At 45.5% G+C, this 16,964-nt stretch overlaps 1 protein-coding gene across 1 annotated transcript in view; it reads right to left on the reverse strand.

Moving 5' to 3' along the window:
* Positions 1–5,068, reverse strand: part of PARD3B (par-3 family cell polarity regulator beta) — a 416,125-nt gene extending 411,057 nt beyond the window's left edge. Inside the window, exon 1 of the mRNA XM_030485475.1 lies at positions 4,472–5,068. Coding sequence (XP_030341335.1) covers positions 4,472–4,591 — 120 coding nt within the window. The 5' untranslated portion in view covers positions 4,592–5,068. The remainder of the gene's footprint in view (positions 1–4,471) is intronic.
* Positions 5,069–16,964: the final 11,896 nt, after the last annotated feature.

Consider the following 16,964-nt stretch of genomic DNA (forward strand, 5'->3'; position numbering starts at 1 on the left):
CTAAAGCCCGTAACAACTGGAGATCAAGTCCCTGTAAGATAGTTAACTAATATTTGATCGTGTGTGTCAGCATTCCCAAAGAGAAGCCCACAAAGGCTAAGTGAGCCACTCAAGAAATCAACTGTGCTTAAAATGACGAATTTAAAGCTGCTATTAAACCAAGAAATTGCAGTGCTCATTAACTTTGCTACGTGGCTTCCATGTCCCATCAACTCAACTGGCTTCTATGAACAAGACTTCAGACGGCCAAAGTACTCATTTCAGACAAGTTATCTAGGTTAAGTGCCATGCATGCAAACATGAGTAAAATAATACACAGATGATAACACTTCTGCATCTCTGGCTCCTGCAGAGAGATAAAGAACATCTAGGAGCAGCAAGATGTTTTATGTATTATCCTGGGAAAAGTTTCACTGCTGCTTAAAGAAAAGTCATTGGGGACTTCACTTGCTAGTCTCAGCCATTCTTCTCCCTGGGCATACATCACTTTCTGTACCACCAGCATTAAAGACTTTTCAGTCAGCAAACTAGCACCTCCAGCTGAACCAACGGCTTCGCTACAAAGCTAGAAATCCAAATATTGCCTCCTAATTGGGGGAAGCCACATTTCAAAGGGCAGAAGTATGAGCCAAATGGTGCATTTAGCATGAATCCATTTAGCCCCATATGCGTTGAGGAATTGCTTTCAAGAGGACCACGCAGACCCAAGCACTAAAGAGCACATGGAACCCCTCAGTGCTGACCTAGAACCCCAATTTCTCCCTCTCTCATCCACATACTCAGGGAAAAGCAAACAAACAAACAAAAGGTCTCTCAGAACTCACTGGAAAACAACCAACAAGGTACCTTGTCTTGCATCCATGGGCTATGCCTTATGGCCACAGAGAAGCAAATGCAGCAACAGGCACAGCAACCCAAGTATTTTGCAGTACATCTGCTCTCACTCAAGCAAAGAATCCTAAATACAACAGATGACACGCAAGTGCTCCCCACGGCACCAAAACCACGAGTTACAAGTACTACTAAGGGACTGGGCTGACAATAAGGAATCATTAATCCTACTGCATCCACCTGTCAGCAGGAAGCCTTAACACACAACAGTACTAAACTACAACAAAAGCAGATCCTGTGCCACAGCAAAGTACCACCAAGCATCCACTGTACCACTGAAACACAAGTTACTTTCTGAGATGACAGTCACTTCCCTGAACATTTATTTACAATTCTCACACCTGATCAATAAAATGTTTTCTTAAACATGTAAGACTATTCATATCACAAAATCCCAGAACACAGAAATCTCCTAATTGATACTGTAATACAGAAAATAGTTAAGTCCAGACAGTGACTTGTATCCTCCAGTGAATCAGACAAGATCTGCCCTTTCAGAACTGCAACAGTACCTCTAAAACCCACTGCTAAACTCAACAGCATCAAAAAATAATCACTGTCTTGATTTTTCAGCTGAAACTGGCCCAACATTTTGTTTCAGTTAACAGAGCGATTGAGCCTTCATGACCAAACCTTGCCAACACAGCCCAGCCAAGAAACCAAATCAAACTTGCTAAGAAAACACAGCAGGCTACAATCAGCAACTGAATTCTCAGCTATTTACCAAAAGTCTCATAGAAATGTCAGACTTAGTCATTTACTGCATCAACTTTTCTCTCGTTACAAGTATAAAGCATTGCTGAGTACTTTAAACCAATTTTAAAATGTGCTGATTTTGTACACAAGTTCAAATATTTTACAGTATGCATGTATACTGATTAATATTCTAACCTCATATCTTCCACTTTATCAGACAAGTGGCTGCAGTATAATAGCAAAATAGGCTTCCAGAACAACCCCCAGAACAGAGAGCCTCTTGCACACACTTTTGTGGTATTTGGCGGTACCATAATGAATACAAATTTCCTAAAACTTGTATTCTAGATACCTTTCTCAGTTTCCATTCTGCAACTATGGATGATATTCCTCGCATGAACTTTCCTCCCTTCTATAAATACTTCAGGCACTTGTAACAATCCCATTCTCCACTTCCTTCTTTTAAAAGCTTTTAACACTTGAAACAAAATTAAAGAACACTTGACATGCCAACAGACACTGCAGCATTAGCATTCTGCCACAGGAAGTATTCCAAGCATTCTAGATATTCTGAAAAGAAAAACAAATCTTCAGTTAAAACAAATCTGTTTACGTGCCCACACCTCACAGCAGATTTTAGGTGCTGATTATCTTGAGATAATCAGCCCATTCTCTATAAGATTCTGCACTTCTGTAAAGAAAGTTAATTTTAGAAAGAGCCCATAGAAGGAAAATGGCAAAACACCCCATCCATCCTTGTTAGATTGGACAAAAACTCTCTGCAAGGTAATAAAATTAGTTGTTTGTGACTTCTGTATGATTTACTTTACTACCCCAAACTTTCCCTCGCGAAAGAGCACTAACTCTGAATGATGCTTGTCAAGATAAGAGGAAATTCATCCCTCTTTTTGGCTAGTTCCACTGCAAATCATGTAGACTGAACTCTAATTAATCAAAGCACTGCAAGGGAACTGTTTAAATTTCCAGTGAACAGGGGGGAGAGAGGTGCAGAAGTCATAAAACTTTCTTCAGTGACCTGAATGAAAACCTCTTCTCTATTTTTCAAGTCCTCTGGTTGCTTCCCCCACCCTGCCTCTTCACATGTCCTTGCACAAGCACTGAATCACCATTCCTCAAGGTGACCAGCAAATCTTTATCAAAGAGGCCCGTATCCACTTTGTCCATCTACTATGCAGAATAGGGAACTCGAGACTTCTATAAGGAAATAGAGAAAAGTTTTGTTTACAAACGCAAGAGAAACAACATGGTCAGAAATGTGAACTCTGACCTCTGGCTGTCCCATAGAATAGGGTGGATGATTCTGACCTCACACTGAAGGGGGCATAGAAGATGACTGCTTAGCCTAAAAACAATTTTCTTCAACTATTACCTAAATAGCAAATCGGGTATAAAATGAGAAACTATTGGACTGTAGCACATCTTAAAAGTCTGGCATTTATCTGAACCCTTCTCATGCTGTAACTGCCCTCCTATAAATTGCTTATTGAGTCTTCTAGAACAGTCAGCGGCCTACCTAGAAATGCAGACATCCTTCTCCTTTCTAAAGGAATCCCCCCCCCCCAAAAAAAAGGAAAGAAGGAAAGGCATTTGAAGTGTTTATACAAAGTAGGCCATCTTTCAGCCATCATCATGACACTAACTCCAACATCTTCACAACCACAAATCAAAGCTGAAATCAAATTTAAAATCTCTAAGTTCAAGTCAACCTGAGAGTTAACTCTGTTTCTGACAAACCCCACTCTTGAACAAAGACCTTAAGCATATTTTAGTCCTCTGAACCGCACTTCAGTGCAAAAGATCTCACTGACTGTTGGCTGTAACAACACCACGAATTTTACAAGTATTTTGCAGTTGTGACACACGCACAATACTCATTAGGAAAAAGATTTTTCATGCAAAATATTTGTCAAGCTCTATGACTCTTAAGACAGGTCAAAGCAGGACATTTGCTCAGAAAGACTAACACAGTGACCGTGATAACCTCTACCACAGAGCAGTCCTGGCTGTTCATGATGGATTTCACGTAACAGTAGCAAGTTTCTCTCGAAACAAACCTGCAAGAACAAGAATTTTACTTCCAGTTTTGCACTCAGGATATCACAGAACTGATGTGGCACAGAAGAAACCAGCACAGGCCACAGAACAGATCTCGTAAGCTGACGGCTGTACTTTTTATTCAGATGTCTTATGAGGATGGACAATCCTGCAAGCCCCTACTTCAGGGCTTGTAACCAGCATCTTTTTCACAATGCAGTATTTGCAACATCAGGCCTTTCATCAATATTAAACAGCATCCCATTAGCCTCCAGCACCTGCCTCTTGGAGGAAACAGAAAAAAGTATTTTTATGCTCAATTAGGCACAACCTAAGAAAAACTCAAGTTCCTTTCATATAAAGGAAGTCATCTACCCATGCAGACAGCACCACAACGATCAGTTAATGCCAGAAAACACAAGCTTTCACCAAGTTACACTTGTGTCTGTATGAAGTTTGTTAGTCAACACACACAGCAACAACGTAAGAAACCTCAAAACACGTAAAATCAGCCACGCTAGCTTGTTAACTGAGCGGAACGCGCTCTCGGCCCGCCAGCATCAGCTGCTCACACCAAGTATGTGGCGGGGGGATCCACAGCACGGGCCCACGAGAGACAGGCGCCACCAGGACCACCCCCCGTGGGGCCGCGGGGCCCACCAGCCCGCCCCTCGGAGCCGCCGGACCCCTTCCAGACCAGCCCTCCTGCTGCCCGGTAACCGACCCCCGGCCGCGCCCCGCACCGGCCCCGGGCCTTCCCTCAGGCCACCCCCTCTCGCCGGCCGTTACCCGCCGCCCCTCACCCGGGAGGCCGGCCCCGCGCCCTCACCTTTTCTTGGGCCTTGCGGTAGCGCTGCAGGGCCTGCTGGGTCAGGTCCCGCACGCGGAGCTGCCCGTCCTTGCAGGGCACCACGATGCCCGTCCTCCCGAAGCACACGGTCACTTTCATCTCAGCGGACCGCCATGCCCTGCCCTGCCCTGCCCGCCCAGAAACGGCGCCCTCCGCCGCGGCGCTGCGCGGCCCGGCCGGCGCTGTGTATGCGTGTGTGTGCGCGGGGTGCACGGCGGCGCAGGTGCGTCCGGCCCAGCGGCGCCGGCAGGTGCCTGTCCCTGTCCCCGGCCCCGCGGCGCGGCGGGGGCGGGCCGGCAGGTGCGCGCGGAGCCTGCGCCTCACCGTGCGCGGGCAGCGCCGGGAGCGAGGCCGCGGCCTCCTTCCGCCGCGCGGGCCGCTGTGCCCGCCCCTCCCCGCCCGGCTCTCCGGGGAGGCGCGGGACGGGACGGACCGGGCGGGGCGGCCCCGCGCGGCGGGGGGAGCGGCCCGTAGCGGCGGCAGCGCCGGTGGCTCGGGGCAGGTCGTGCCGAGCCGCGCCGCGCTTAAAGGAGCCGCTGCCTCGCAGAGCCCGCGCCCTCCCGGTGCAGCCTGGGCACAGGTGCCCGCCGCACCCGCTGTGCAGAGCGGGGCACCAACACTGCAAGAGCGCTCTGTCCAGTCCTTGCGGGCAGTGACCTGTAACAGCCCTTTACAGAGGCATCGCGCTGTAACACACAGCCCTGGGAGGGAATGACCCCTCAAGTGCCCTACAGCCCTCCCTGTTTGCACAGCACCGGGTTGTGCCACTGCAGGCACAGCACAGCCCTCGCTGCGTGGCCTCCTGACACAGCGCAGGGCATGCACACACAGAGCAGGCCCTTGGTCGTGCACAACACAGCTAGAGAGAAGTGATGCACAGTGACCCACGCTGTAGTGCGATGACCAGGGCCACAGGACGCTGTGTGCTGCCCACCCCTGATCTACTGAGACAGTAATACAAGACCTCACGCATGCCTTGCCGCACCACACAACTTGTAGGCACTCCCAAGCACCACAACTACCCTGCAGCATATAGCAACACGCATAGAAATGCATCAGCCCAAGACAGTGACAGCCCATACCCTTCAACATGTGGTATGGTAAAGCCACACAAGCTGCACAATAAGATGAGGGGCTCTGCAGCACTCCCCAGAGTACATCTTTCTGTACCATGTGGTACTGAGTAGTGCCCCCTGCATCTCACTTACCACCAGATCACATACAACATAGTGCAAATACATGAGGCAGCCCTACCCCATTACAGTGATGACAGGTCAATGTGCACATGGAGATGTGTACAACTGAAAATCACCACAAAGCAAAGAAAAGGCTGTATGAAAACCTCGAAACCACAGCATGACATCATACAGCACAAGGAGAATTGCTGCAGTAAAAATAAATGCCCCAACAACTCAGATTAGCATTCAAAAAGGCCATTCAGGCCCTGGGCTGTGTAAAACACAACTAAATGATAGTACCAGAGAGTTATAGTGTAATGCCTAAACTGGTGGTTAAAGTGAATAGTGAACTTTCGGAATGAGATGTGGATAACGCCACGTAAACTCCAGCAAGCAGAAAGTTTATGCTGGTTCCTCAGGAGCAGGCACAGGCAGAGTGTGGAACTGCTGCAGTGGTGAACAATTCTTCCTTGCCTTTTCAAATCTGGACGTGTCTGCCACCAGCCCACAGCATTTCAGAGCAAATCACAGAGAAATCGTCTATTAAACCATATATAGAACTGCTTTCCCTGGGTATGTACTTGTGCTTGCATGTGCAAGTGCACAAATGTGCATCCCATATGCTTTGAACCAGAAAAAAAAAGACTACTTTTTCTCTCCAAAGCAAAGCAGCAATGCAAAGGAATAGGAATATTCTGTTTCTTCAGGAAACACGGTGAGTAAGGTAGCAGGCCAGAAACACCTCCAGGGCAGGCAGGGCAGTGCTGGATGTGCTAAGGGCAACTAAAAGGTTCCCTGGAGTCAACACATGTGGCCATCCCAACCCACTGCTGGGTCCATGCTGGCTCAGCCCCAAGCCAGCTCACTGCTGGCTCCCAACAGCAGAGCAGGGCCCAGTGGTTTTTTGTGGGTCAGCGCCACTGTAAGGCATTCATCACGCTACGTAATTATTCCTCCCCACTGCCGGAGGGACCAGCAGGTCAGCTGGGCTATGGAAATGATTCACATGAAAAATAACCAAAGAGGGGGAAAAGGAAAGACTTGGTATAGCTCCTAGTGATTCTGTAAGCTGGGTTTGTGAGGAGGGAGCAGCAGCGGGACCTGGGGCAGGGAGGCAACAGCTCCTCACACCTTTCTTTACTCTTGAGAAATGGTGAGGGGGAGCAGTCCCACGCAGCAGGCTCAGAGCTGAGTCAGTGGGAGCAGGAGGCAGGAGGAGTTCAAAGGCTCTCCTCTGTCTCAGCTGCTGATGTGCTGGTGGGAAGCCTGGCTCCCTGTGCTCATATGGCTTTGGCTACAGCGTGCGGGGGATTTAGGTTAATAATTGACTGTGAACATAAAGGCTTCGCTCTCTCTTTCTCTCTGTTTTCCCCTCCCTTTCCCCCTCTCTCTCTGTTTATGGGCAAGGTCTGACACATTTGGGAAAACATGTGGTATGATTATTATTTTTTTCTCAAGTTCTGAAAGCGCAGGTGATGTGCACTGTAACTGGAGCTGGGTGGAGCTTGTTGGTGGAGATGGTGTCTTGTGTTAGACCAACTGATGCGTCTGGGAAAAGTTATAACAGTTTTGGCCCCAGCGCCATACCTGAAGCATAAGCAGCAGATTCAATGCAGTGCCAATGGTTACACTATAAGGACTTACAGAAAGAAAAGGTTTTATTTAAATATGCATGCTTATCTTACATGCACATTCTTATCTTACAGAGACTGAGATTGTATTTCATTATCACACGTCAACAAGGGGGAGGGAGGAAAGGTTGCAGAGGAATCACCAGTGTGTTTACTGTCTGGTGGTGTTTGTTTGAAAGTTATGCACGGTATTGCAAATAAGACATTACTGTGTTCTGGGTGCACTACATGTTTGTTTATGCTGGAACAGTCTGAAAGCCTTTGAAGCCAGCTGGTAACAATTAACACCTACATATCAGGGTTTTACCGGTAACTATCTCTGAAGCTTCAGTCTGCGCAACTTTCTGAATAGAAATCCTTTCCTTTATCAAAGACCTGGCCATGATGTTTGTCTTCTTGGGGTGGGGAGTGAGACAGACACAGCACTTTTTTCCAAAAGTAAGTTCTTCCAATGCAGCTAAAAGTGCAGCAAGAAAAGCTCTCATATTGGCATGGCTGAGAAGCCAAGTATGGGAGGACCAAGATGGTTGAAGTGGAATCCCCATAAAATACTTCTTAAGAAACTTACAGCCTGTGTTGCAATAGGGTGAAAGAGAGCTGAAGGTAAGTTTTACTCATCAGATTTCTACATCATTTGCTTCTGCATGGGATCATCATGAATGGTGACCCAAAAATAATTTCCTGGAAAAAAAATACCCCAAGAACCTTTGAGAGCCGAAGGCTTCTAACCCCCAAAGCAGCTGCAGAGTCACATACACCTCTTCTTGTTGGGCACGCAAAACTTCCAAGAATAGGGTTGTCATTGTCATCCGTACGCCCACTTTAAACTTACTCAGAGTAGAATACGACAGCTTTTAAAACTGATTAAGAATGAGATTTCATTTTACTATACCACTGTGCATTGAAGAGGGGCTGCCTGCTTGGTTTCTTCACAGAAATCTAAACCATATTTCATTTTAAGAAGATCATCCAGTTAATGCTGTAAGCAGCATAAACTGGCTTTGCCCCCTAGAGGAAGACTTCTGCTCCCTCCTTGCCCCAGCTGTTTGTTCCCATCCATTCCCTTTCGTGTGCCAGCATGCACAGTTGTAGGTCTGTGCAATGAGATACTGTGGAAATTAGTTTTTTTGCCAGATTAGCTTTCAGCCAAATCTGTTCTGCAAAAACCAGAAAATCAGGAGAAATCAGAGCTCAGTTCTGTAATGGGGTTTAAAGCCTGTGCTGGCCCAAGGGAGGGCATGGCACAGCAGGACAGCAGCCTTTTTTGGTTTATACCAGCTTACAGTGCATTGCAGGCAGCCTAGTTATAGAGAATTTCAGACACAAATACATATCCATGAGATAATATTAATAACATTTATGTATCAGTTTTATGAGAGGGGGTGAGCAGATTTGACAGCTCATTTTCACTGAAGGTTACTACTGTTGCCATCCTGCCCTCCCATTGCCCTTTCCCACCTGATGCTTCTTGGATATCTCCATAAGCGATTTCAGCTCATCAGTCTGGTAGAAAATGGACACTCCAAAAAGAAAAGGATTGCTTTCTGCTTTGTTGGCAAGTTAAGGCCGCTGGGGAAGGGTCTGACACATCCCAGAGCAGGCTGGATCGTGAAGGCAGGGCCTGGGAGCAGGAAGGGGAATGGACCAGACCCCCACTTTCATCAATTGCAATAAGTCATTTGCCCAAATGTCTGCCTTAGCTAATCTACTGCACTTTCCATGTCACTTTGTACTACAACTGACTTGACTGTTGCCTCCTCTGGCTCCTCTCCACATAGGCGGTGGCTGTCAGGACCATCTGGTCCGTTCCTGAGCTCCTGTGAACCAAATCAGAAAGCTACATCCACAACACAAGGTGCTGACCAGGTATAAGCTCATTTTACACCACCATCATCACTTGTCTGCACTGTTTCACAGGGCAGTGATGTGGTGTCACCTCTGTGCCTTACCCAGGTCACACTGGTACTGCTGGGAGTCTCCTGCTGCACAGATGTTGTACCAGTAATGCAGCCCCACTGGCATCCCAGCCCTCTCTCCTGGCCTTTCCCACAGTGGTATTGCGTTAGCACAGCACCAGCCAGAGGAATTTAAGACTTCTGAATTAATCTTTTTCTAAGTTGAGTGGCTCTTACAGTTTCTTTGTTATAACTGGAATCTGCAATAAGGATAATCAGCACTTTGCTTTTATACCTATGAGGCTTTATCTAAAGATCCCAAAATAGTCAGCAAATGTCAGTGAAAATTCACAAGTATTGTGCCAGCAGACATGGACTGGTTAAGCAACTTGCCTGAAAACACAAAGGAGTTTTTCCTGGTTTTGCTGCTAACAAGACAACACAAGTTTTGACCTTTAGTTTTTGGCTCTGAGCAGTGCCTCTTTCCTACACTATCACCTGTTAGGCATTTAACTATTTGCCATCAGTAGCCACGGCTGCCAAAGAAGATGCTCTTAAAGCTCAGCCTCTTTTCTACCATTAATGAGCCATGTAAAAGGAATACAGTCTGAGTTCAGGTTCCTTCCAAAAGTCCTAAAAAAGCATAATGAAGTTATTAGTACAGGTATGTTTTGTCCTGGGCTTCAGACTGGAATGGATTTGGGAATAAAGTTGAACCAGATAAAAAGAAAAGAACAGACATTATAGTTTGAATCAATCTCATAATCCCTGGAGATCTGATTTGTGTTTTTTTTCAAACTTTTTTCCTGTTAACACAGTAAAATGTATTTGTTTGCTACTTACTGAATGTTGTTACCAGTAAAACCTTCAATTACTAAAGGCAAAAAAGGTCATAATTCCTGCTGTTTGTATTTTGCATTTCTCCCAGCTCGGATAATGAAAATCAATAAAACCACTTTCCCTGCCAAGTCTCAGTGGTACAGTGTTGGTGAATAAAGGGAAAGCAAACTAACAAACATTCTTGGGAACTGCAGTAGAATTTTAAAAAATACAATATTAAAAAAATCTGCTTACAATCAATATGAAATCCAATTCCTGCAAAAGTTTAATTGGAACCTAATTTAAAGTTGAAATAAAAAATAAAGAAATTGCGAGATAGACTTGCAAAGCAAGATGGTTCTCATTTTCCATTCATGACGCCATCCTTAGTTCACTTTGGATCCTCTTTCTGCTCATATAACTATATTGATTTATCTCAACAAAGGATTTTTGGGGGGTTTTAAATATCTGTATTCTATAAGGATCTGAAAGAAGAATGGTCTTGAATAGCTGGTACTATACCCCCTGTAATATCAAAATAGAAGTGTGGAACCAGCTGGGAGAAATCCAGTTTCACTTAGTCTAGGTGGAATCATACCTCTCCTTCCCCCTTCAGATAAGCAAGTGTCCCTTCTCCCTTCTGCCCGAAATGTAAGGGAAGGCTGGTAGAGCTCTCTCAGCAGCCAGCCAGGCTGCAATAACCCATTCACTAACAACCTATGCAACCTTCCAGGTTCTACTGGCACCAGGTATACCTGTCAATGTGTGCATGCCTGTGAAAGAAAAGGCTGAGTGCACAAGAGCTGAACACTGAGGGCCAAACCCCACCCTGCCGTGTGGGAAGGAATGTTTTGCTCACAATCGGATAATGATTTGTTTACAGTTAATTAAGCATAAGAGCTGTTGATAACAAGCTCTGTTTGCAGTGTGGGCAGGAGACTGCTCTGTCTAAATAGGTCCAAAGGATATTAATGTTCTTAAAAGTTTGGCAGGTGCAGAAATTGGACCCTCAAAAAAAACCCCAATACAACCACCAAAGGTATGTTCAGAGAAATCCAGACGGGAAGGAAAATCTAAATCGAGCCTCAGGGGAGATTTATGTATAAAAGTTACATGTTTAAAGATACCTTTAAAATGGTCCTCAGCCACAAAGTTATATAAATACCTTAGTGATACAATTACTAGGACTTACAGAAAGAGAGAGAAAGAAAAGCCTTTTGAAGCTAACTTAGAAGCATAGGTGGATACAACCCCAGATTTCTTTCTTCTTTCTGTACACATATCTCAATAATTCTTACTTGCTGTTGTTTTCACTTTGACTACTGAAGTCTGCTTCACTCCAATCTCAACCTCATTCTGTATGAAGGGTGATTTTCTGGTCCATGACCAACACTAAGGTCCCATTTATCACTTTGTCAGAGTTTCATTCTTGTTCCGTCTGTGGTCAACCTTGGCCAGGATCAACCTCTGTGCCAGGATGGCAGGATGTTTCCCCAAGACATCCAGGAAGGGAACAAGGTACTCTTCTGCTCTGCAACAGCACAGAAAGATGCAGCACTTTGTGGAAGAGGTGTCTTGTGTTAGTGAACATTATCAGGTAGTGAGATGGTAGAAAGCCTGTCCAGCCCTGGGCTCTCCCTGATTGTCCATAGTAAGGCTAAACTATGAACTGGAGGTTTCTTTATAAACTATGTGATAATGTCAGCTGTGTATTATCGCCTGGGATTTGGTCTGAGCCACCCCTCCATGGTGATCTTGCTCATCTCCAGGTAGCTCAATGTACAAACAGCGTAAATAGTAAATTGAGGTTACGCAGAAGCACACAGGCTGCCTTGAAAATCAGTCAAGCTTAACTTTTACCTCACAGGGATTTTTGGACAAAAATCTTTAGCGGTTGTACATGAGGAACCCTCCTCTTGAGAGGAAAATGAAGGTCCTGCCTTTTTACTACACCACTGCCCAAGGAGATTCAAGTTAAGATGCTGGCGTCTGTCAAATTAGTTCTGATGCAGTGCAGTGTGTGTTAAATTAATATTTCAGAGCCCACGTCCACGGGATGCTCTCATGCCACATGACAGCTTTGCAGTGGTGATTTGCTCTCCTGACCATGAGGCCAGACATTGACCCCCTTCCTCAGGAGGGCTCCCAAGGACAGCCGACAGCTCCTGCACAGCAGAGCCCTACATTTGCCTACTGATCTGAGCAACTGGGATCTTAAACTGACTCTCTGTTCTTCCCACCCTAGGGCTACTCCTGTGGCAATGCAATTTATTCATCTCTCCTTGCACAAAGCTCTGCCTAGAGGTACAATATGGCCTTTGATTATTTCAGAGAACAAGGCAAGTTTTCAAGGGCCATCACTGGTTTCTGTTTTATAGTATGTCATTTCCAGATTCTGTTTACTTCTAGCTTTTAGCACTGATTTCTTTTACTTTGAGTTTCATTAGATGGTCTGTTTGCAGCCGTTGTTTGTGGCTAACAGCAACATCTATGTTTGCTATAACCAGGCCAGTATATATAATTTTAATTAATATACATGATTTTCAAATGTCTTTTTTAGCACAAAACCCATGAAAAGACCATCTACATCACAGCTGAAGGTTTTTAAAAACCTTCTCACCAATTCCCAGTTTTCTGTTTGCTTTTGTTTGCCTTCTCCCTTTTATCCTTCCAGGATATTTTATACTGTCCAGTAATATAAGCTACTGATGCTAAAAGTTTTTACCCATTCATTCCCCAAAGCTGAAGGATTTGCTCTAAACATGGAAAAGCTGCGGGCTCCCAGGCCAGAGCAGCCTGGGGGGAACTCAGAGAGTAAATTTCGGCCCCAGAGATCACAAATCAACCTCTCTAGCAACAAGGCAGGGAGGGGAGTAGACTCAGTGGAAAGAGTTGCTGCCAGCTGCATTACCTTCAGCAGCTGCAGAAGGAGGGTGTATAAGTGGCTGTTCCCCTCCCTTGACCACAAAGGATTTACTTAAAATGGATGCCAGAATGATGATTAGAGCAGAGCCCTCCCTCCTCTCCTCTCTTCAGGAGGAGGAAGGGAGCATAAACCCTTGGCTACAGGGGTCTGGGCTCACCCACTAGTCCCAATCTACTCCTATTTGCCTTCCCCTCGTACTTTGCCATCACTATTGAAAAGGTTTGCTTGATGCTCCAGGGATGGCTTTGTGCTTTGCAGGAATATCAAAGTCTCCAGACTGCCCCATAAATTGTACTCTGCTTATGCAGACGATGCCTACAAAGCTATCTGGGTCAGGCATGTTAAGCACCTCGCCTTTCCTTTAATATTTTACCACGGACGCTCCCTCACATGATCTTTTTTCCAGATGGTCCCTAATCCTTGTACATATCCAAAATCCTCCAGCTATGATTTCTTGATCTCCTCAATGACAGGTATTTTTCTTTAGTGTATACCACACATTGTGTACATTCTTCTTCTACACCACTTCATAGTATTTCCCAACAGTATTTCAAAATCTTCATTCTTTTCCACTATATTCCAGCTTTCACACCCAAGGCAACAGCTGAACAGTGAGCCAAGCCAACTGCTTATCAGTCTGATTTGTGGCAACCGATACACACCTTTCCTTCCAAGAAGCAGTTCATTCATGCAGATGTTTTCTGCAGATGTTTCTGGAATAATTCCAAATTCATTGAGGAGGAAATCTGAGCAACAGCAATGTTCTCACTCCCTACCATCATAATCAGCTTTACTGATGAAACCTCAGCTTCCCATTCACCATTTTTTTACTTATCCCACCTTTTTGCTTGATACCAGTGCAGAACTCCTCCAGCCCAAGCACTCTCAATCCCTTCACTGCCAGGTATGGAAAGGGTGGCCTCCATGCATCAACAGGGATTTCAGCTGCCTCTAAAGTGTGGGAATCTGCTTCCTCTGGCTCCAGCTGGGTCATGGTAACCAGCACGGACATGCCTTTCTGACTCTGCAGTGCAGTACTCTCCTCTGAGCTCCTCGCCCTCAGCTGGGGCCCCGGTTGAGGTGGCAGCGTATTATCATTAGGATGAGTAATAAAACAAGTACTACTGAGATAGCTGGTGCTCTCAGGACTGGTTTTGAATGGAACATGGCCAGCAGGCAGAAGAGGTCTTTTCCAGCTATCATATTCAGTGCTTTGAATGATGGATTAATCTTCCTATTAAAACATTTCCTATCAATAGTTAAAACCTCCCCTTATTTCCTCTAGGGCTAGGGTTTGGCCCTGAGCATGTACAACTTCTTAGCATTCTGGCTGCAAAGCATATTTTGTTGCTATTTGTGTGGTATCCAATATCCTGTCTTTTGTGTTCTCACCTCCTTCCCCTCTCTTTCTACGGTGCCCAATAACGTATTCTCCTAACAAGCGTATAATTATTTAGTTATTGCACTGCTTTATGATTGCATTGTTGGTAATTGCACAATATTGCAAGTGATTTATTAGTAATTGCAGAGTCTTTCAGATCTGTCTTTAGTAGGAGAACAAATAGCAACTTGCATCAATAGACATCAAAGTCTTCAAGAGCGATTTTTCTTTAATGATGTTTTTTTTAAGTATCTTTCCTACTGCAGCCTCGAGGGCCAGAGTTTCTTTCTCTCTTCAAACAACAGCTCGAAGTTTCACTCTTGCTCTATAGTGGAAAAATGCATTACATCAGTCTTTGAATAGGGTTTTATTCTGTAGCCCAGCTATCACCTTCTCGTAGTTTCATCTGCTTCTAATGGGATTTTACTCTCATGATAAATATTCAGACTGAGTAACTCAGCCACTCAAATTTTTCTTAGAGCCTTCTGACAATAATTAAACTGCAAGCGGTTTTCAGATATTCCTGTCATTTAGACCTTCCCATACTGACTTCAGTGGGGATTCGGAGGTGGAACAGACGAGAATTTGACTTCCCTCTCATTCTGGTCACACCTTGCCAGCCTTTGTGTAAAACCCTCAGTCATTTTATCACACCCTTCCTCCTAGGGGATTTCTCAGCTTTCCACAGGCTGCAGCAACAAACTCAGTCCGCCTAAGCTTAGCTGTGTGGCAAACAGGAAAAGATTTTCCAGCTCCTCTCAGAGTGCCTGGCGCTGTGCCCCGAGTTTCCTCTGCCTGCCACTTACTGCTGCAGCTTCTCCCTGCCACTAGTGCCTGCTGCGAGCCCAGCTCCTACTCCCCCCGTGTGAACACGGAGCTAGCAGGCAAGGCAAACTCCCTCATCTGCTCAACAGTTTACATTCAGCCTCTCCTTGGTTACATCCACTCTAACCATCCACCTCCCCATCTCCCAGGCCTTTCAGCAAGAGCTGGCAGCTAGTACATACAACGCTGAAGAGGCCACCCAAGCCAGCCACATCCTTGAATAGCCACGCGGTTTATGGAAGATACCAGGAATGCAGGGACACTGTGTAGTATCCCATCACCAGGGGTTACACTGTGCTTATGAGACATGCAGTGCCCAGGGCTTGATTTAAACCTGCAACACAGACCATGTAGGGAGGAATGCTGGTTCTTTGAAGGTTCTGAGCTGGACAGAAGAAATTAACCCTTCATTAATCAGATGGCTGCACAGTAGTACTATATTTCTGCTGATTAGTAAGTGTGGAGAAAAGAGGATAAACCTCAGCCATGTCTGGTAGGTACCTAAGGACTTCTTGGGACCTAAATAAATAGTTCATTTTTCTGACCTATGGGGCACTGTTGGGTTTAAGCCCAGCTGGTAGCTCAGAACCATGCAGCCACCCGCTCACTCTCCCCCTTCTTCCTCCCCCCCACTCCCGGAGGGATGGGGAGGAGAGTCAAAAGAATGTAACTCCCACAGGTTGACATAAGAGCAGTCCAGTAACTAAGATATAATACAAAACCACTACTGCTACTACCAATGATAATAATGATAAGGGAAATAACAAGGGGAGAGGATACAATTGCTCACCACCCAGTGACCAATACCCAGCCCGACCCGAGCAGTGATCTGGGCCTTCTGGGTAACTCCCCCTGGTTTATATACTGGGCATGATGTGCTGTGGTATGGAATACCCCTTTGGCCAGTTTGGGTCAGGTGTCCTGTCTCTGCTTCCTCCCGGCTTCCCCTCCTCCCTGGCAGAGCATGAGACTGAGAAAGTCCTTGGTCAGAGTAAACATTACTTAGCAACAACTAAAAACATCGGTGTTATCAGCGTTGTTCCCAGGCTGAATGTCAAAAACACAGCACTGCACCAGCTACTAAGAAGGAGAAAAATGACTGCTGTAGCTGAACCCAGGACAGGCACAGTCCATAGTCTGACATCTATCTGTAGCTGCGCACTCAGGGCTTTCTTGAGTTATCACACCCATAGGACAAGCAAGTACCTAATACACCTGCATAATATATGTACATAATAGCTACGTAATCCCACAGCTGTAAATAAATAGAACCAAGACATAAATACTTCTACAGAGAGCTTCTCCTCTTGTTCCAGTAACAAACTGATCTTTCCTTTGCTAGGGAAGAAAATTGTTTCGTATTGAAATCACTGGCTTCAAATGGGAATTTGGTTTGTCTTGGACTTTTCCAAAACTTCCATTGCAGAGGTTCCCATGCTGCTGGCTCACCACATGTCTGCTGGGGAAACACCTGAGCCAAATCAGCTTCTGCAAGGCCTAAGGCAGCCAGCTCAGGTGCTGCCACACAACAGAGCAGGCAAGCGAGCAAAGCCAGACACTTGGGAAGAGAGGGAAAAAAAATAATAAAAGAAAAGAGAACAGCAGTACTCCACAAAGCAAACCTACTTTCCATTCCATTCTATTACATGTTACATTTGAGGGAAACAAAATTTTACCTTTGCAGTCATTTAATCAGGATGAGAAAGAGGAATCTGAAATTTGGGGGTAAAGTGCAAGTAATGTTCTCATTAGTTACATGCAAAGCCAAAGCGATTTTCAGAAAATAAACCAAGATTTTATCTGTTTAGACAATGTTA

Source organism: Strigops habroptila, chromosome 5, assembly GCF_004027225.2.
Source record: "Strigops habroptila isolate Jane chromosome 5, bStrHab1.2.pri, whole genome shotgun sequence".
Taxonomy (NCBI): Eukaryota; Metazoa; Chordata; class Aves; order Psittaciformes; family Psittacidae; genus Strigops; species Strigops habroptila.